At 36.4% G+C, this 22635-nt stretch overlaps 1 protein-coding gene across 1 annotated transcript in view; it reads left to right on the top strand.

The window, feature by feature from the left end:
• The window catches only part of PTPRC (protein tyrosine phosphatase receptor type C), a 123094-nt gene extending 101586 nt beyond the window's left edge, over window positions 1–21508 (top strand). Inside the window, exons 20-32 of the mRNA XM_082857633.1 lie at window positions 3890–3926; window positions 4024–4121; window positions 4845–4970; window positions 6663–6820; window positions 7034–7169; window positions 9052–9201; window positions 12260–12350; window positions 13582–13715; window positions 14753–14887; window positions 16495–16617; window positions 16841–17016; window positions 18530–18665; window positions 20419–21508. Of these exons, the coding sequence (XP_082713759.1) occupies window positions 3890–3926; window positions 4024–4121; window positions 4845–4970; window positions 6663–6820; window positions 7034–7169; window positions 9052–9201; window positions 12260–12350; window positions 13582–13715; window positions 14753–14887; window positions 16495–16617; window positions 16841–17016; window positions 18530–18665; window positions 20419–20694 (1776 nt within the window). The 3' untranslated portion in view covers window positions 20695–21508. The remainder of the gene's footprint in view (window positions 1–3889; window positions 3927–4023; window positions 4122–4844; window positions 4971–6662; window positions 6821–7033; window positions 7170–9051; window positions 9202–12259; window positions 12351–13581; window positions 13716–14752; window positions 14888–16494; window positions 16618–16840; window positions 17017–18529; window positions 18666–20418) is intronic.
• The last annotated feature ends 1127 nt before the right edge of the window (window positions 21509–22635 follow it).

The raw sequence follows: 22635 nt of genomic DNA, 5'->3' as shown, positions 1-22635 counted from the left end.
GGGTTTTCTCTAGTTGCGGCGAGCGGGGGCTACTCTTCGTTGCGGTGTGCAGGCTTCTCACTGCGGTGGCTTCTCTTGTTGTGGAGCACGGGCTCTAGGCACGTGGGCTTCAGTAGTTGTGGCTCACGGGCTCAGTAGTTGTGGCTCACAGGTTCTAGAGCACAGGCTCAGTAGTTGTGGCTCACGGGCTTATTTGCTCCGTGGCATGTGGGATCTTCCCGGACCAGGGCTCGAACCCATGTCCCATGCACTGGCAGGCGGATTCTTAACCACTGTGCCACCAGGGAAGTCCCTGCCCTTTTTCAATTAGTAACAGTATGAGGATATAGTGCATGGTTAATTTATCTAAAATGTTTAAAAATGTAATTTATTAAACAATTGTTCAGTAAGTAATGCATCACACGAATTTAAAAAAAAAAGCAGTATAAAAACACAGAGAGACTTAAAAACAATTCCTCCCACCCAATCCACCATTTACCCAGTGCCTCCATCTACCTTAAAAGGTAACCTCTATGTTGTTTCCTATTTATCCAGTGGGAGTTTTTTAATACACAAACAAGAAAACACCAACATTTGTTACCCCCTCCTTTATCCAAAAATGTTAACGTAATATTCACGCTGTTCTGTATAATGCTTCATTTACTTAAAACATATATCTTGGATACATAAAATATCACTGTAAAAAGCAGGGACTGGCAAGCTTTCTCTGTAAGGGACCAGATAACAAATATTTGGGGTTTTGCCGGACATACAATCTCTGCCACAGCTACTCAGCTCTGAAGCCCAGTGACTACACTTCTATAAACAATACATAATGTGGCTGTTCCGAAAAACAAATTGCATTTACAAAATCAGGCCATGCTGATTTGACCCACAGGCTGTAGGTTGCTGGCTCTGAACACCGAACATTTCTACATCTTTCTTTAATGTTTTTAGAGTAATTCTTGGCATGGCTGCATTATGAGGTATTTAATCAGTTCCTATAGTAACAAGCGTTAAATGTGGTTTCGAATCGACTATTACAAACAATGGTTTAATGAATAATCTTGACTCGTATTACTTCTCAATGAGTTTTAGCATATCTGTAGGATAAATTCCTCAAAGAAGAACTGCCGGCTCAAAGGGAATATGCATTTGTAATTTTAAAAGACATTTCCAAATAGTCCTCCACTGGGGTTGTACCCAGATATGTTCCACCAGCAAAGTAGGAGTGTTTATTTCCACACAGACTGCCAAAACAGTGACTATCAAAAATTGTTTTTGACAATCAAACAGTTGACACACTGTCTCATACTATCATCCATGCTGGTTTATAAGGTAATTTCAAATTTTTCTCAAAGAAAAAACAATTGAAATTGAGGTTTGGTTTGTTTGTTCTGATCCACATGATTATATAAGCTTTCACCAACTTTCAGTGAAGAAAGTAAAATGTTCAAATGCTATCTATCTATTCATTTATTTATTTAGACAGTGTATTAATTCCCCCGAGTGGACATAACAAAACATCACAAACTGAGTGACTTAAAATAACAAAGATGTGTTATCTCACAGTTCTGGAGGCTGGAGGTCTGAAATTAAGGTGTGAGCAGAGACATGCTTCCTCTGAAGGGTCTGGGGAAAAATCCTTCCTTGCCTCTTCCAGCTTATAGTGGTTCCTGGCCATCCTTGGTGTTTCTTGGCTGGTAGCCTTATCACCCTGTTCTGTGCCTCTGTCAACACATGGCCTTCTTCCCTGTGTGTCTGTGTCACTGTGTGTCCTTTCTCTTATAAAAGACACCAGTCGCTGGATTTAGAGTCCATCTTCACCCAGTATGACCCCATCTTCCACATAGACCCTATTTCCAAATAAGGTGACATTCTGAGATTCTGAGTGGACATGAGTTTTTTGGGGAACATTATTATCCACTACACACAATTTATGTAAAATTATAGAATAATGAAAATAACTTTTTACTTGAATCGTTCATGAAACAAGCATCTGCAACTTCTGTGTCCTTTTGTGAGATAGCTGATGATTTTCCAGAGCAAAATTCTTGACATTAATGATTATGATGACTGTATAATAATAATAATACAATTTATTATACATTTGCTATTTATCAGTCATGAATTTAAGTGCTTTACATATATTGATTCAATGAACTCTCACAACAACTCTGAGGTGTTCCCAATTTTGCTAGTAGAAGCAAAGCTAGGATGTTTTTTCTCAAGCATTCTGTCTGGAGACAGCCCTCTAACCTGTACAATGTCCTACTTCCCATCAACTTTGTTTGATGCATAAGAGTTTTTGTAGGGAGATTGGGATTGACATATATACACTAGTATGTATAAAATAGATAACTAATAAGAACCTGCTGTATTAAAAAAAAAAAAAGAACACACCCTCTCACCATACACAAAAATAAACTCAAATTGGCTTAAAGACTTAAACATAAGACATGACATCAAAAACTCCTTTAAGGGAGCATAGGCAAAATATTCTCTGACATAAATCATACCAATGTTTTCTTAGGTCAGTCTCCCAAGGCAGTAGAAATAAAAACAAATAAACAAAAAAACAACAAAAAAAGAGTTTTTATATTTTTGTTTCATGTTGTCCCTGTAAATTCTATCCCAAGCAACACATACCTCTTGCCCTGACATGTGCTCTTGGTATCCACAATGCAATTTCTTGCTCTTATGATATTCAAAAGGCTTGTTTACAGTGGCAACTAACACTTTCAAATGTGAGGTCATAGTCCAAAAATAATTACTAAGACTGTGTCATAATTTTGGCCTCTATTTTAACTTATTCTGTAGGTGACCACTGCAGGCCTTCACAATTAACATTGAACAACTTTATTTGTGTATAGTGTCTTTTCCAAACAATAACTTGTTCTTCAAAGTAAAGTCATTGAGAGCAGATTTTATAAGGATTTAGACAGTCTCTAGGAAAAAAACCTTATATTTTCTGTTCAAATAAATATGGTAATTATAGTATCGAGTTACACTTACTTTTCTCCAGCAGACCTGGGAGCTCATGGAAAAAATATGTCTCCAGATTTTAGATAGGTACTTGACAGACTGTAGCCACTCAATGAATACTTGTTGAATAAATGAATGTATGAATAATACTATATCATGAGATAGAAGTTTCAAGAAGTTACTAAAATTAATCATGGATTATTGTGGCCCACGTGACTGAATTTCATCTAAGGGCAAAGGTTATCTCTCTGAAGGGCTTTTCTGATCACTGAGGTAAGTCTGAGGAGTAGGAGATAATTTGAAAGAAACTAGCACAGTGTCTCACCTGTCTCTATTCCTTCTTTGCCTTGGTAACCAGAGTGGAGAAAGCAGACATTGTAGGTAATAAAATGAAAGTTATTGTATCTCTTATCTAGAGTGGCAGAAAAGGATTCTAGGGAATCAGCGGTATATCCCAGCACTCGTTAAGAGGTAGAAGTATGGGGCTAACCTCAGGATGATTTATTGAAAGAAATTGAGTAAAACTCCCCAAAGTATCTCTATGGCTGGTAAGGAGGTTTGAATTCTGGCAGATGGTGCTATAAAGGTTGGCAGGATCTAAAATATAGGAGTGCCTGTATTATGCTTATAAATTGCTGCACCTTCCCACATGAAGATAAAGTCTATCTAGCTTTAAAAATTGTTTAAGGTATATAGCAAAGACCCATGAAGGTCATGAACATTGTTTGTAAATGTTGACTAACATATTTGACACAGTTAACTGCCACTGAGTTAATAAAACCCCCCTTTTAATTTGAAACTTCCCAGGGAAATACACAACCAAGAAATGGCAGATCTAAGGCAACTTCCCTATCTCACACTTTTGCATGTAAATATATGACTGAGCGCTCAGTAAATGATATACCTCTGTGTGTGTTTTGAACAGGGTTTCAAAGAACCCAGGAAATACATTGCTGCACAAGGTAATTTCTCTGAGAGTCCAATATTCTTTTTGAAAAATTGTTTTATTGCACATTTAAGGAGATATTTCTTACCAGTTTTTATTTGTTTACCCCCTAGGTCCCAGGGATGAAACTGTTGATGATTTCTGGAGGATGATCTGGGAACAGAAAGCCACGGTTATTGTCATGGTCACTCGATGTGAAGAAGGGAACAAGGTAAGGACCCAGAAGGTTCATAGGGTGAAGGTCCAGGACTCACAGGGTAGAGGCTGGATGTTAGGAAAAGACAGTGTTGAATTGCATTTTGAAAAGTCACGTATGTATGTGCTTGATGACAAAACAGATCATTCTCTGTCTGAATCAGTATAACACTTGATTTAAAATTTCATACTTGTAGAAAAATTAAATATGCACATATATAAATATTTGTATATAAGTATAACATTTAAATGTTTCTGCTTCATTGCTGGACTCCTATGTGATTCCTAGTTTGTTGCAGTATTATTTTAAGTTCAGTACACTTCTGTGGGCTGATTTCACAAGTACTTGTTAATACTTGAAACACACAGACCTTGGGCAGATAGATGAAAATTCATGTAACATGACCTTAGGAAGCGTGAAAGCCTCCCCATCCCCCAGCCTGAAATTAACCACACGCAACCACACCATTTCTGCTGACCACCAAGCACGTCCCCATTTAATATGCAGCTAAGCCTGGGAAGATCATCCTTCTTCCGCTGGGTCGTATGAAGGAAATACTTCAGGGCACTTAATGGGAAATGGAATACTTTCCAAGCATCACAGTTTACAGGAGACTCTAAAAATGTCTTGAGACTTTCAAAGAATACATTTTTGTTTCTTTTGTTTTACAAAGAATGCTTAATAAACAAATCCATTTACATGAAAAACTGGAGTCATTAATGATTTTTTAAAATATAGAACAAGTGTGCATTATACTGGCCATTGATGGAAGAGGGCAGCCGGGTTTTTGGAGATGTGATTGTAGAGATCAATGAGCACAAAAGATGCCCGGATTACATCATTCAGAAGTTGACCATTGCAAATGTGAGTTTGCTTTATGACATAATTTTAATTTTCATACTGTTTGTCTAAAAATATAATTATGGAATATTAAATGTGAGACATTGAAATATATCTGGAAAATTATTTTTTAATGAACTGCAGGAGGAAGAGTTGGGTTAGAACAATAATACAAGCCAACAGGGTCAAGTTAAGTCACTAGTGATAATAGTGTTTGTCCACATCATATCAAAAGTGTTTATAATGCTGTGACCCTTGAAATATAAAGAGCTCATCAATTGTGTTAAATGAATGATTGCATTATTGAATTAATGATAAAATGGTCCCTCGTCTCAATGGGTTTATTACCATTATGGAAAATATATACAAATGGCACAGAGACTATTATAAGAAGTCTAAAGTTCTAACTCTGTAGGTGAGATAAAATGTTTAGTTCTGAAAAGAAAATTGTCAGTGTGGCCTTAAATAATAGTTAAAATGGTGGTCTTCTCACATATTATATGATTCTGCTCATATGAAAAGTCTACAATAGTCAAATTTATAGAGACAGAAAGTTGGTTAGTGATTGCTTGGGACTGAGGTGGGTGGAGCAGGAATAGAGGTGACTGCTAATCTGTATGGGTTTCTTTTGGGGAGGTCATGAAAATGCCCTATAATTAGACAGTGGTGATGATATAATGAAAACATTTACACTTTAAAGAAATGTGAAAATACCTTAATAAAGATGTCAAAAAATGGAAGTCTTTATAGATAAGGTTGAAATTTTCTCTGAATTCCATTTATGGGAGGTTTTCTCAGTAATCTAAATTGTATTTCCATATGATCCACATACATTTGTGAAAGAAAAAAATATCAGTTGCCTATTTCTCCCAAGGCCTCCTAAGGCCCTGTGGCATCACTAACAACTATGCCCTTGGAAGGCTGTGGAACAATCCCACCAGTTGTTCATGGCCAAAGACATGATGCACTAAAGCCAAGAATGTAGAAGCCAATACCATTCTGGTTATGTTGATTAGTCTGCCATTACTATTCTTCATTAAGTCAGTTATTTCCTATCTGAAAATTAAAACCAACCAAGTTTGTTTGTTTGTTTGTTTGTTTCTTCTATTATCTAAATGTAGGTAGTTCTTCTTCATACTTGGTCAGAGAATTATGAATTATGTATCTTCTAGTGCTTACCTTGAAACTGGGAGAAACATGAGCTGTAATCTGGAGCTGACTCTCCTGAGTTCTCTCTCTACAGTCGAGCTGACACTTCTAATATGAGGAATATAGCATTAATCAAATAATTAATCAGCTTTCTTCATATGACAATAATCCTGTTTGTCTTCCTACCAAGCAGAAGTATTTCAAACTGTGAGAATGGCTTTTACTTTGTATCTTTTCACACCCACCCACCAATCCCCTTGTTTTGTGTTTTATTGTTTTTATTTTGTTTGTTTTTGGCTTGGCAGCATGAAAGTTCCTAGTGGTTTCAGCTACACTTAACCATATGTTACTTACCTTCCTGGTAAGTAATTGCTTACTGGTTGGTGCATGCCAGTCCTGTGTGATGTCTCAATTCCTAGTTATGCATTGGAAAGGAAAATGTAATCATGAATGAAAAATAACTTGCACAAGGAGTTTTTTGTACTTTTCCTCCCTTCCACTTACTTATGTTCCATAGTTTGCTCTGAGAAAAAAATCATCTAAAAAAAAATATTATCCCCTGGCTAGAGAAAAGAAAAAGCAGCTGGGAGAGCAGTGACCCACATTCAGTTCACCAGCTGGCCAGACCATGGGGTCCCCGAAGACCCTCACCTGCTCCTCAAGCTGCGCAGGAGAGTGAACGCTTTCAGCAACTTCTTCAGTGGCCCTGTCGTGGTGCACTGCAGGTAAATAAAGACCTCCACCAAAAACACAAGGGCTATTCAAATTTTCACTCCTTGGGGTGTTAGGGCCACCCTCCCCTTTGGCAATTGCTACTTTGAGAAACAATCTATGAGGAGAAACTGACATTGTTTTCCCTGCTTCACCCTTGCTGGTTTTTCCATTCATTTTCCTGCCGTGATCGATCATACCTTCAACCTTTTCATTTGTTTTGTCAGTGCTGGTGTTGGACGCACAGGCACCTATATTGGAATTGATGCCATGTTAGAAGGCCTGGAGGCAGAGAGCAAGGTGGATGTCTATGGCTATGTCGTCAAGCTAAGGCGACAGAGGTGCCTGATGGTTCAGGTGGAGGTATGTTCCAGGCCACAGTCACTATCCTCACTTATGCCTTTTGGCTTAAATCTTTTTGTGGTGGGAGTAGAGATCTTAAAGGAAATCCAAATTCTTCTCAACCTCAAACAGTGGATGAAAATTGTTTTCTTTTAATTTCCTGAAAAATAAAGCACCAATTGCAGTTAGAAGCATTTTGCATTAGTGGCTGAGAGTACTGTGGAAGGAGGATGACTATAAAATGTATTTAAAAAAAATAATGAGGGGCTTCCCTGGTGGCGCAGTGGTTGAGAGTCCGCCTGCCGATGTAGGGGACATGGGTTGATGCCCTGGTCCAGGAGAATCCCACATGCCGCGGAGCGGCTGGGCCCGTGAGCCATGGCCACTGAGCCACCGCATCAGGAGCCTGTGCTTCACAATGGGAGAGGCCACAACAGTGAGAGGCTCGCGTATCGCAAAAAAATAAAAAATAAAAAAATAATAATAATGAAATAGCACTTACACATATCAGATTGGGAAAAATTTTTAAATGCCAAAACCCAGTTTGGCAGCATCTCATAAAATTAAAACTGGGGAGACAAGAATAGGACGGTACAGTGGTTAAGTGGGAACTAGATGTAGTAATTTCAAATCGTGCTTGTTGTTCTTAATACTGTGCACCATTTTACCAGTGTTTAATGTCCCTGTGCCTCAGTTAAGTCATATGTAAAATGGAGATAATGATAGTATTTACCTTACAGAGTTAAGACACAAAGGGTAACCCAAGTAAGCACTTAGACAAGCCCCTGGAAGATGCATGTAGTCAGTAATTGTAAGCAATGGTTATTATCAAAATTGTCTGCATTTGACCCAGCAATTCTACATGTATGTGTATAACCGAGAGAAGCATTTGCAAATGTGTGCAACTAGAAACATGTTCAAGAATGTTCATTGTGTTCAGCATTGTTAGAATAACAAAAACATAGAAAACCTTAAATATATATCAATATGGGAATGAGCAAACAGAATGTGGACATATGGACCCTTTGTAAACACATGCTCTGCTGCGATTGACAGGAATAATCTAGGTCTGTAGCTCTCTGTGTAGGTAGATGCTCAGATGAAAACAATGAGTGAATATAGTCACCAGATGAAACGTATACAATTCAATTTATGTCATTGTTAAGAAAGGACACAAAAATGTACAATGTTATAAATACATAGATATTAGTGTAGAAGTATAAAAACAGATTGTACACGAGAAAAAAAAAAGCAATTATTTCCTGTGGAAAAACACAATAGAGTGGAAGGATGCTACAGCCAAACTCAGGGGACTAGAGGTGGTGTTAAAGAGGCTTGAATTTTATCAGAAATTTGTCATTTATTTAAAAATGGTGGATTCAAATATGATAAAAGGTTAGGAGTGTTAAATATGGGTTTGGCCTATTGTGCTTTATAGAATAATTTTCTCTATTAAAAGCTTCTAGGAAACTCTTTTAAAAAATATGTTCTATGGAATATCAACCTGCTTTTTTCTTTCTCAGATATAGTGTGAAACTTATTATAGTTTTATATATTAGTAATTTAACTTACTGACTCAATACTAGTCACAGAAGGAAGTAACAGATAATGTTTTTTAACTGTTAGGAATGAGATATAAGTTATGCCCTACCTTGTAGATGCCTCATCTATTTACCAAGCTATTTTTTTTTTCTGGAAAAAAAAATCTGAGATGGAATTTGCTTATATCCCATAGAACCATGAGAGCTAACTTCCAGATTATTTAAATGTTACAGATATCAGTTTTCTTCTCCATACATTGTCTCCATATGAGCAAAATTATGGAATGTAGAATTTATTTAAATGTGATTGATAGGACTTTAAGTTATCAATTAATTATCTATATTCTTCCCTGAAATTGTAGGCACAGTACATCTTGATCCATCAGGCCTTGGTGGAATACAATCAGTTTGGGGAAACAGAAGTGAGCTTGTCTGAGTTACATCCATATCTGTCTAACATGAAGAAAAGAGATCCACCCAGTGAGCCTTCCCCACTGGAGGCTGAATTCCAGGTAACAATAGTGAGAACAAGAGCACCATTACAGATAACTTGAACCTCTGTCTCTTTTCCAGTGCTGTCCTATGTACTTGACATAGTTCTTGTATTTGGGCTTTGCCATGAAATGGAGCACAGATGAGAGAACAAAGACATGCAGAGTTTAAGAGAAATGCCTGAAAGCACACAGCTATTCCGTAGGAAACTTGTTTAAACCAAGAAATCTGATTCTACAGCCAACATTTTAACCATTTTTCATTAAGCTGGTATAAAATAAAGTGTCAGAATAATAGCATATGGCCACAAAATTGTCTGGCCAAAGGCAATGTAGCATCTCACCTTTAAAAACTACATCTGGTTTTGGTTTGTAAAGGAAATAGTTAGAGGAGTTTATGACTACTTAGGAACATGAACTGGCTGGAGCTGGTAGACAGAAACTAAAGGATAAATATATGTGTCCTAACCTATTTATCAGGCAGTTACTCTGAAAACTAACCTAGGATGTAGCTCACTGTGATTTCAGAGAGTTGGCATAGCTATCTCCAAATTGCTCAGTTGTCAAAAAAATGTTTTGTAACTTGTCCCTTTCACCTATGATTTTCAGTTTATTGAATCTTTCCGTAAACTACCAAACTGGTCAATTCAGAGAGTTTCACAGCAAGACCAGGAATGTGCTTTTAATCAGATGCAGAATCGTTGAATGTTTTGGATCAGAGTGGGGCTGGGGTGGGAGTGGGGCTTGAGATAATCACCGTGGTGGAACAGCTAGTAGGCTACCGGCATGGTCTTCGATAGAGGGGTGTTTTCTTATTGTTGCCCTTTTAGCTGATAAATTGACCATCTTTGATACATTAACCCCACTATACTGCATATAGACAGACACTGTTTCAAACACTTATACATTTAATGTAAACATTCATATGTAAAGTCACTTTAAAAAAAGGGTAAATTATTTGGCTGAACAAATATGATTGAGTCTGTGCTCTGTACTGAGTACAATTCTAGGCACAAGAATCAAAGTGATTTGTATGTGGACATGGGGAGTGGGTGTGATCCAGACAGGTGGTGACCACAGCTCTCACAGAAACAGTGAAATTATTCCATCTAAGCAGAAAGGGAGACAGAAAATGAGAGTACAGATGGAGGTTGGTTGGTAGATGAGTGACGGGAAGTTGAGGCAGTTCTTGTCTAATTGCCTTATTTTTCTCAAGAGAATATGAAGTAAGATCATTGGTTGGGAGTTTAGGGGGACAGAAGTGAGTAGGGCAAAGAAGGGCTTATGCTTGAGAAAGAGAAAAGCATATGAAATAGTTCTATCAAAGTAGGACAGCAATCTCCCAGGCAAAGGTGGTAGGGGTGCCAGAATTATCGGATCATTTGAAATTTATGGTCATGAAATTAAAGAGGGCCAGTCGGTTTTTTGTTTTGTTTTGTTTTTGTTTCCTACAGTAACATTGGGGTTAGAGCTGCATATAGTTGGGTTAAACCCATCTAGAATTTTTTAAAGTGAATAATTGAAAGTTGGGAGGCAAAGGCACTAAGGGTGTTTGCAAATGAATGATACAGTGTGGATAATAAAGAGCATATTGGCCACAGAAAGACATGAGGGAAAAAAAGAAAGGAGTAAAAACAATATGATAAAGGTTTTGATAGGATTGCAGATTGCTGGATTGGAGGTACTAAAATAAATGACTAGGAAGAATAGAGGTAATTTTCCATAGGAAGGATGGTTGAAGTCATAACTTTTAAAGTGATGCAATCTTTGGAATGAAACCTACCTACAAAAGTGGAGTGGGGAATGTGGATGGCTGAAGAAAGGAGGAATATTATAGGAGGTGAAGAGGTTAAGAAATGAAGAGGCTGGAGTGTGATTTGAAACAAGGTTCCATATTTAGTTTGAAAGAAGGCACCATAGTTTTCGAAACATTTATAAATAATACATATTCACACATAACTATATATACACAAACATATATGTGTATAATGTGTGTGTATAATCTTCCTGAACTTTGTATGATGAGCTCTCTCAGTTTAGGTTATTCATCCACTTGACAAATATTTATTTAAGTTATTTATTGGGAAGAAAAGTCTGCAGGCAGGGAGATCTTCCGGTAGAGATTGACCTGTAAACAGATACCTAAAGGCTGAGTAGAGGTTAGCAGAGTGAGAAAAAGGGACAAGGATAGTCCAGGTAGAAAACACACCTGAGAATCTGCTAAGAGTTAAAGGACAGCTTAGCCCCTTCCAAGACTGGGGGAAGTAGGTTTGGCTGCAGTGCAGGGGGTCCCAGCAGGAGGTGAGGCTACAGAGACAGTCAAGGGCATCTCCTGACAGGCTTTCTGTGCTGTACAGATGCTGAATCCTTCCTAACAAAGATGGGAAGCTGCCAAAAACCTGAGGGGGGACATGCTCTGTTTTGTGTTTTAGAAGGATTAGAGCAAGTGAGATTGAAGATAAAGAGGCCAGTGAAAAAACTGCTGATGTTTTCAAGTAAGAAGTGAAAGCAGATTGGACTAAGTAGGAAGAGAGAAAAGCGGAAGGATTTGAGAGCTCCACCCGGAGAAATGATAGGTCTTGCCGACTGATTGATTAGCTATCGCGAGGGAGAGGGAAAGAGTCTGGAGGGCTTAAAGAAATGAGGTATTGATTATTTGAAGCGTGAGCCTAGTCTTCGGCAAATGCTTCATCTGGAGAATTTACTTTGGATCATTTAAAATAATTTACCATTGCTTGTGCAATATGGAGAATAATCAACATCTATGCGGTGCTTTCAATTTATACAAGAATAAACCATACTATTTTGCTATCCAGCACCTCTTAACCGGGAAACATATTCTGTTATATAACTGTATATGTTCAAATTCGCCATGTCAAAGTACTTAATACCTGAGCCATTATAAAGAAAAATTCAGAGGCAAACTTAAAAATTGTGCCCTTAGGGAACGTATGCAAATTTCACAAAACCTGGTGAAATTCTTTTCTTAGGGAGCATCTTACGCTACAATAATAAACTAAGCCAATACATAAATTTTTAAAGGAGTTTCCGTTCTGTTTTTTTTTTTTTTTTCCCTCAGAGACTTCCTTCATATAGGAGCTGGAGGACACAGCACATTGGGAATCAAGAAGAAAATAAGAGTAAAAACAGGAATTCTAACGTCATTCCATGTATGCAGCTTATTTTATTTTTTGTATCAGATAAAGTGACGCTCTCTTTTGAATTTGTTTAATGTGAGACACACACACAAACCTTTTGGAAGCAAGTTTTCAACATTTGCTTGACAGTAGAGAATAGTTATAGGCTATTTGAATTTTAGTTGTAGCAAATACATTGAACCCCAAACATTTACAATGGACTTTGGAAGACAGACAATATTTCATGTTTTCTATGTACCAATTAGTTCAGAAATGGATTTTCAGAAAGATGTAACCTCTGAAGGTGGGGCAAAAAAGCCAAGTCCTCTTTACCAGTTTTCTCTCATCTTCAGTTTATTGCAGTTATTTACTCCAGGGTAATAGCCAAATAGCAAAATTACATCCTTTTGTTCCCTTTATGTTTTCTGTTTATCCCTTCCTTACACCAAGGAGGTTAAAAGTAGATGGGAAATATACTATAAATCATCAAATTTAACAGATCAAAATAAGCATCATTTTCAAGACTTGAATTTTGCTACTTAAGTATATTGATAGGACCACACCTGGCACAACTATAATTTTATTCAGTTGCCTATACTAAAACTAGCACGGAGAAAATATAACCCAAGGTAATAAGCTGGACAACCAAATAAATCGGATCAATGCATGGCTGACCTAGTTAATTACTGAAGAGGTCCTTATGAATATAGTTTAAAATATGGAATTGATGGTGCTGTAGCTAATCAGATCATTTGATCAGGTTATTATAAATGAAAGAAATTGAGAAACAGTGAGAAATTATGGACTAAATACTTTTCTTGTTGAAAAAATTATCTGAGATACCCATTGAATTAAGATTGTTAATTGAATGTTAATATAATATAATTGAGAAATCACGTTTTTACTTAAGCTATGTATTTTATTAACATATATGTATTTTTAAAACTTTTATCCATCAGCATGATGATATTCCATGGAAAACTAAAGTATATATATCAAAGATTGTATAATCGTATGGAACATTATGACATAGAGTTATGGTCTATATTTTTTCCTGGAACTTTCTTGGGATATTCTTTCTATTAGACTTTTAAAAAATAATTTGTTAATCAATAAAAATGGAGCAGGATCTCATTCCTTGTAAATCAATACATGTACATCATGTAATCTGTCACTTCTAAGTGACTTTTTAATTTCCACATGATGATCAAGCAGAGATTAGGGGCCTTTAAAGGAAGACTGACTGCTACTTTGTTTTGCGTAGATGACTTTAACAGAGTGACACTTAAACATGAACTGGAGATGAGCAAGGAGAGTGAGCATGACTCAGATGAGTCCTCTGACGATGACAGTGACTCGGAAGAGATGAGCAGATACATCAATGCCTCCTTTGTAATGGTAGGTCCTTATGCTTCCCAAACCCAAGGTCCAACTCTAAAAAATATATGTATGTTATTATGGCCATGCATTAAGTGATTCTATAAAAGAATGATGAGCTTGACCATAACTATGTATCGATTGACATGAGAGTTTCCACTTTTAATGCTATATCTTAACTTATTGCAACACTCAGATGTTAAAACCTAATGAGTCAATACAGAACAAAACAATGCTATTAGTTACAGTTTATGACAAACATGACTATAATATAATTTGAAAAATAATGACATTTCAGCAAAAGCAAGTATTTGAAAATGTTTTTACTTACTCATATACCCAAATTGTAAGCAAACCTAAATTTGCATATTTTTATAGTTAAAGGCTTTTCATTCCGATTTTCTGAATATTTAAATGAGTCTGTGTCACATACCTTTTTTTGGGATACACTGAGAATTCAAACAAGGAACTTTTAGTAATTCAGTAAATATTTTTTGTATGTACACTAAGTTGAATTTATTTCTTTTCCCAGTTTTCTTAAAATATTGATATGTATTCATAGAATATTAATTATAAGATACAGAATATATAAACATAAATTAGAGACATGATGAAGATAACTTGAAATGCTTATGCTTTTTTTTCTTTTTACCATCACATTAAGCTTTCCAGTAGAAAAAATGGTATTTTGGGAAGGAAAAATTGTTAGTTTCCTAAAATAATATCTTCTAAACTTGATTTCACACTATTAGTCAGGTATTATCATTAACTAAGTAAATATCTTATATATATATATATCACATTGTTTTTTGGACCTAAGAATCTTTTTTTTTCACTTTTTAAAAATTAAAGTATAGTTGCTTTACCATGTCATGTTAATTTCTGCTGTACAGCAAAGTGATTCAGATATATATATAATCTTTTTTATATGCTTTTCCACTATGGTTTATCACAGGATTGGACCTAAGCATCTTAATATTAGGTAACAGCATTGATATCAAATTAAGTGACTGTACTTTCAAATGGTTATTTAAGTCTCACCTTTAATTTTTTTAAAGAGTTATTGGAAACCTGAAGTGATGATTGCAGCTCAGGGACCACTGAAAGAGACCATTGGTGACTTTTGGCAAATGATATTCCAAAGAAAAGTCAAGGTGATTGTTATGCTGACAGAGCTAAAGAATGGAGACCAGGTTTGTACTTTTAAGAAGCTTTTAAGTCTTTCTGTCCTAAAATCTGATTCTTCACTCTTGGATTACTTACTTGATTGCTATACCTGAGTCCTTTTGATCCCTCTGTCACACAATTCCATTTGTTCATTCTCCCCGTTTTCCATCCGAGCGCTGGCCTCCAAAGTTTTGCATTCGGGTTCTGACCCTCTCTCCTGTTTGCCCCTCACCAGCCCTACCTACTGCTCACAGATCATATAAGGCACAGCAATCCCAGTGCCACCCTCTGCTAGAAACAACCAACGGTCACATTTTCCTTTTTTTTTTATCAGGATAGAAACCAAACTCCTCAGTCTGATATTTATGACCCTCAATAATCGAGCCCTATGTATCTTTCCATTTTCCTCATATGTTTATGTTTTCCATACTTTCCACCTTGGGCAAGTAGATTTACTGACTGAATCTTAACACATCCTTTGTGTTCTCATCATTGACTTGATTTTCTGACATTCCATGTATCTAAATGTGCCTTCTCTTCCCATTTTGATCCCATTCTTCTAGAACGATAAAACTCTGGAAAATGTTTCTAAATCCTGTCTTCTTTATATCCATGTAGTATTTATTGTCATACAATTCTATAGTTGGAGGTGAACCTGAGATCTAATTTGATCTTCTGCCTAATGCCTGTTACATGTATTTGAGCCTTTCCGAATACCTCAAGTTATCAAAATTTACCTGGCAGTACATCTTAGTTTTAGCACCTAACACATTATCTGACATATGTTAAAGCTTATTTAATAAATATTTTCATAAGTACGCATTATACTATATGCCTTCTTTTTCTCTCTCTCTTTTCCCTATGTACCCTTGTACATAGAAAATTGTTTTTTTTAATCTTTCTGTTTTTTCTTTTTTAAAAAAGAAATCTATGTTCAGATTTTCAATGTGGAATTCTAGCAATCTTTTCCTTCATCTAAATTGGGAAAGTCAGGAAATGGAACGGGAGCGTGGGCAGGAATACCTATCATGGTCAGCAACTGTGGGACTGTAGTTGGTGGGAAACCATTTGAGGAAGGAGGAAATACCTTTGTGATCTACCTGTTCTTCAGTCTGACCCTTTCCTTGGATGTTCAATCAACTGATATAGACAAGATAGAGACAAAGCTCCTAGAGGTGTAACCTCCTTCCCCAAGGACCCCTGGAGGAACAGAGAGACTTAAGTTATTGCAGGGGTCATGAACAACGTCAGGTCAATCCATTCATTTTGAAAAGGTGATGGTGAGGGCATGGAAGGAAGGGAAAAACAAATCTGAGATCTACACCAGGGATGGCAGAGCCGTTCCTGTGGTGTCCTGGCCACCTCGGCTATCCCTAGGTTCCCTTGATTTGCACAAGGCAACACCATGTATTTGTTGAATGGATGTCCAACATACTTCCAATAGATTTTAGATCTTTATGATTAAGATTCAATTTTAGAGCACAAGTTGTAATTTCAAATTTAATAGAACAGAGGGAAGAAAAGAGAAAGAGGACAGGGATAGAGCAAAGACAGAGAGAGGTACTCTGAGTGCATTTAAAAACAAACAGAACCCTTGGGCAGATGATGTTGAATCATGTTCTTTCTTCTCTAGGAAGCCTGTTCTCAGTACTGGGAGGAAGGAAAGCAAACATATGGAGACATAGAAGTTCATATGAAGGACACCAATAAATCTTCAGCCTATACCATCCGTGCATTTGAACTGAGACATTCCAAGGTATACAAACAATTTCAGGAGTATGTATCTTTGGGGTAATTGATCTGGTTGAAAAACTAATATAAACCATTCTATGAACACAAAGCAACTCTCTCTATAATGTTCTCAGAATAAAAATTTTAAATGATTTAAATGAAAGTAATTGTGAGGAAAACATGACTATCAACTTCACAGATGGGCTGAGCTTCACTCGAGTTTATGTTCCCTTCCCTTCTGGTTTTAGAGGAAAGATCCACGAACTGTGTTCCAGTACCAATTCAATAACTGGAATGGGGAAGAGCTGCCCGCGGAGCCCAAAGACTTAATCTTAATGATTCAGAATCTCAAACAGAAACTTCCCAAGAATTCCACTGAAGGGAATAAGTTTCACAGGAACGTGCCTCTCCTCATTCACTGCAGGTGGGTGGGATTTGATGGGATGTGCTCTAAAAATCAGCATCCTTCTTGACCTCTTGGTTTGCACCTTCTGTTAAATTCTATTTCTCCTAACAGATAAAAATGCATGACTGCAGTGGAAGCCTCTTAGGGAGTCGGGCACTCTCTCCCATGTGCTCCCACAGCATAACTATTATAGAAATACAGTAGAAATAATTATATTTTAGTGCAATGTTGTTAGGCTGTGAACCTGAAATGTCACATGTCCTGAATGAATGGAAGGATGCAAGGACAGACGGATGGATGGATGTTGCATTTTATTTCTGCCTAAGTGCATTGAGCCACGCTATTAGGTGTCAGTAAAATCCAGAAGACTGAATGCTTTGCCTCCAATAAACATATCTTAAGCTATTTATTAAACTGAAATCTCAATGTTTAGCAGCTTCGATTTGAAACCCATCACCTGACTCTCTAAATGGACCCCAAAGGCAAAGATTTTAATAATATCCATAATAATACTTGATTTGATTAACTTCTGTTATGCAGACCCTTAGTTTCATCTGTGATAGATATCCACCTTAAATAAGAGATATTGAAAGAAGGGTGTGTGATATAAAATGTTTGCATAAAAAATGGTAAAGTAAATTAGAAATGAAAAATAGTAAAGTAAAATGAGAAATGTAAATCTAGCAAAGGACTTTTAGAATTTTTGAGAACCTTCATTATTATTATTAGAATTGTATATGCTATAATCAGGACCTTAGACAGATATTACTTTTTGGCATTTATTTGAGTTTTCAAAGGTAAAACTTACATGGAAACAAAAATAAGACGGGAAGTTTAGACTTTAAAACTGTATGTGTTTCTTAGGGAATGGCTGAATACCTACTATATGTTCCTTGTTATGTACAATAAATAAAGTTCTGCTATTAACATATTCTTTAAATTGAATTTTTATTATAATCTAACATACCTCTCACAGTTTGGTAAGTAATCTTGTTGCCCTATTTTTAATAAATAACTTCACTAGGTATCATTTTTCTATTGGTGCAGAAGTGTTAACATTTGTAAAAAGCACTGGAGAGGCAGAAGAGAGGAGAAAAAGCATGTGGTTTAGTAATTTACAAAATATCAGGTCCAGTATTTCTGGTTTCATCAGTCTCTAGCCATGACTTTATCTTCCCTAAATCTCAGTATCCTCATCTGTCTGGCGGATATTATGATATTTGTCTTAACAACTTCAGATGTAAATTAAAGTGCATTATAATCGGTAAAGTACTAATAGAAGAAAGTATATGTTTAAAGCTTACGACAAATATTTTTTAAACTAAATGACTATTATATTCCCAAATTGAAAAAGTTTGCATAAAACATGCACTTAGCAGAAAAGCTTTGCTCTTCAGATATTGGAATAAAATAATTACAGTAAACATGAAGTGGAAGCATGTATTCTTGTCTCTCTCTTTCAATTTTTATTCCAATGTCACTTTCTCCATATAATGTAGAATTTTTTTTAATCTATTTCTTTCTATTTTAGAGATGGATCTCAGCAAACAGGAATATTTTGTGCTTTGTTAAATCTCTTGGAAAGTGCAGAAACAGAAGAAGTGATAGATGTTTTTCAAGCAGTAAAATCTTTACGCAAAGCCAGGCCGGGAATGGTTCCCACATTTGTAAGTATACCTCATCATTGCTTTTTTTTTTTTTTTTTTTTTTTTTGCTGTACGCGGGCCTCTCACTGTTGTGGCCTTTCCCGTTGTGGAGCACAGGCTCCGGACGCACAGTCTCAGCGGCCATGGCTCACGGGCCCAGCCGCTCCGCGGCATGTGGGATCTTCCCGGAGCGGGGCGATCTTCCCGGACCGGGGCGCGAACCCGTGTCTCCTGCATCGGCAGGCGGACTCTCAACCACTGCGCCACCAGGGAAGCCCTGTCATCATTGCTTTTAACATGTTTTGCATTTTTATTTTGACGATTTCTTCTCTCTCCTTCCCTCCCCTCCCCTCCCCCTCTTCTGATCCTCTCCTTTCCATTACTTCTTTTCTATTTACTTTTCTAGTCTTCTCTTTTAAATTCCATTTTACATGATAATTCACATTGAATTATTATTAGTATAAATAAGAGACCTAATTGGAGTTTGCCAACACTTTGTGGTGGTGGTTCTTGAAGAACATGTTTTTAAAAGCTCATGGATTCCCTCAGTTTCCCCACCTTTAATCCTGTATCCATTTGTGTTGCTGTGTAGCAAACCACCCCAAAATTTAGAAACTGAAAAAAAAATAACGTTTATTATAATTCAATAATATGTTTGATCAGCTGAAGATTTCTGCTGATCACATTAGGCTTAGCCAACCTGGACCAGGCTCACGGATATGTGTGCTGTCGCTGATGTGTCCACGGCAATTTGACTTTGTCCAAAAGGACCTTGACTGCCACTAGGCTGGCAGTTGGCTGGCATTTAGCTGTGGCGATAAGGATGAGTGGATCCCCTGTCTCTCCTCATCCAGAAGCCTAGCCCGACACATTCCCATAAAGGCAGCAGGGTTCATAGGGGCAGAGTGAGACCCCTTGGATCCCAGGCTTGGGACTGAAACATGCCTTCCTCTGCATTTTATTATCTGAACAAGTCACAAGGCCAGCTCAGGTGTAGGGCATGGGGTCATAGACCCAACCTTTGTCCAAAGGGCCTGCAAAGTCACCTTGCAAAGAGGTGTGGATACAGAGAGGATAATGAGTGAGCATTGTCATAACCAATCTAAGCTGTGTCCTCTGTAAGTGGTAGTGACCACAGATGATGGTCTGGGAATTAGTAACAAAGTAAACTTAACTACTCACTCAAATATAGGCAGCTTTTACTTATGTATGACCTTGAGCTTACATGTATTGATGTTAAAAGTATATTGAGTGCCTGCTACGTGTTTTGCCATTAAGAGACTCATAGTTTAGTGTGAGGAAAAGGCAGACATTTATTAAACAATGTAGTAAGTGAAATGACAGAGAAATTATTAGAGAATATGAATGAGGGCACTGAATTTAACCCAAGGGGATCAGATTGGCTTCCTGAAGCAGGTGACCCCTGATCTGATGCTAAATGATATGTAGGCATGAACCAAGAGGGTGGGCACCAAAAATGGCTTCCTTTGCAAAAGCTTAGGAATGAGACACCCCACACGGCCTGCAAGGGGGCCGAACACCAGTCTGGTGTGGCTACAAGGCAAATTCTGAAGATTGCCCTGCAGTCAGTCCTTTAGAACTGTAAGGAGGGTGAACCATTTAAAATGTTCTTTTTTATGAAAACACATGAGAATTGTTTTCTGATACCCAGGTCTTCCCCAAGTAAATGATTAAGTCTTGCTAATTTTCATCTGATGTAAAAATAATGACATAAACCTCTTTTATGTAATTCCTTCCTTCTTCCCTTTATTAGGAGCAATATCAATTCCTGTATGACGTCATTGCTAGCATCTACCCTGCCCAGAATGGGCAGGTGAAGAAAAACAACCAACAAGAAGATAAAATTGAATTTGATAATGAAGTGGACAAAGCGAAGCAGGATGCTAACTGTGTGAGTCCACCTGGTGCCCTGGATAAGACTCCTGAAGGAAATAAAGAGGATGAAAGTTCTAAACCCACAAGTGGCCTTGAGGGGCCAGAACATTCTGCCAATGGTCCAGCGAGTCCAGTTTTAACTCAAAGTACATAGGAAAAGGCAAACATGGGGCAACCCAAAACCTCACATGAAATGTTATTTCTATTTTTCTAGAACTAGAAAGGCAAAATAGATATACAATAGATTAATGAAGGGCATGGACAAATATTTGTGGGAAGTTTCTATTTTACAACTGTAGAAAACTATTTAAGACAGTTTAGCTGAAGCATTTTGTACAGTCTTATACTTATTTTAAATTTTATCCATCATTCAGCAAAAAACAACTTCTTTGTAGTCTGTGTGTGTGTGTGTGTGTGTGTGTGTGCGTGTGCGTGTGTGTGAGAGGCAGACAGACAGACAGAAACAAAGAGGCAGAGAAAGAGAGAGAGAGAGAGAGAGAGAGGATGATTTCAAGTAAATCTAAATGCTCTTGAGAAACTTTGCTTTTTTGGTTTTTTATTTTTTTTTAAGAAACAACATTTTATACGGAAAATATTAACTTTGCTCAAAGGTTGTATTTTTTTAAATCATAAATTGTGTGTGAGCTCTGTGTAAGAATAACATGTACATTTCTAGAATGACCTCAAGATGGCCTCCTTGTTCTACTGAAATATATCTTATAATTTACTATGTTACTTCTAGAAATAGACATAAAATAGTAGGTGTGTATAGTTACTATAAGAAAGTTAACTAAATTAACATTTGGAAATCTTATATTCCATATGCTAGCATTTAGTACAATATCTCAAGCTTATTTAATCTAATTTAAAATTTCAGGAAAACCTATCTTGTTATCTTCATATGGTGTTTACGATTTTGCAACATGGATTGTTCTCTGTATAATATATGAAATTCATTGCTTGATACTTTTGACCCAAAATTATATGTTTGTTACAATTGAACTTAAATAAACATCTTTAAACAAATGCAATCTGCATTCAATCCTTAGGACAAAAATGGAGTCATGCAAATGTAGTTGTTCTAAATATTTACATACAAAGCCTAACATAGCTATTTTTATGGAATAAGACATTGATATGAGATATATAATATTGCATATGAATATTTTTCATGGTAAAATTTGTCCTTGCCTTTCACTGAGGTGCATTTACTTTGAATTTCTCAAATGTTTATACTGCTTTTATCAGGAATTGATAACAACAACAATGAAGTTCAATCATTATCTTTTCTTGTACATAAGTGTTCACATGTTCATATATGAATTATGTAAGCAGATATTGAAATATAGACTTATGCAATTAACATTTGTAGAATAACTCTATAGGTTTTATTTTTTAAAGATATATAGTCTAATAATTGCTGGGATCCAGAAAAAATTCAAGAAAAGGTAATAAACAAAACTTTTATTGAATTTGCATCAGTTTATTACATTAGTCACAAACTGCCTCTAAGTTGGCTTGGTTCTCTATATCTTCACTCTCCTGATTGAGTTTAAATATCTCAACAATACATCATCAATTGTTTTCCATTCAACTCACATTCGTCTTGTGTTCATTCTTCTAATTCTTATATTATACACACAAAATTAGCAATAAGTCTTTACATTATTATATAGTACCTTGCCATTAACATATTAAAAGAAGTGAATTTTAGAATGAAGCAATAGTTTCTAACTTACATTGTTTACTTATATCTCTTTACTTACTAATGAAAAAAAGGGGGATTAGGAATCATGAGCTACGAGCTCCAGAAAGAAAGAAAACTTGCTTTCATTTCTCTCATTACTCATTCAAACAATGTGCATCAGTTTCTCCAACGGAAACTTGATCAGTCGCCATTTACTAGACAATGTAGTTAAAATTTAGAGTTCTCAAATTCAGTAGACTAGCGTCATATATGTCTATTTTTTCTGTGAACTGCTTCAAAATGCAAACAGCAAAAGTTCTAAAGTTTAAAAAAATTTTTATTTAAATATAATGGATTTACAATGTTGTGTTAGTTTCAGGTGTGTACAGCAAATATATATATATATAT

Source organism: Leucopleurus acutus (genome assembly GCF_964270905.1).
Source record: "Leucopleurus acutus genome assembly, chromosome: 2".
Lineage (NCBI taxonomy): Eukaryota > Metazoa > Chordata > Mammalia > Artiodactyla > Delphinidae > Leucopleurus > Leucopleurus acutus.
This window is presented reverse-complemented; position numbering and strand designations above follow the sequence as displayed.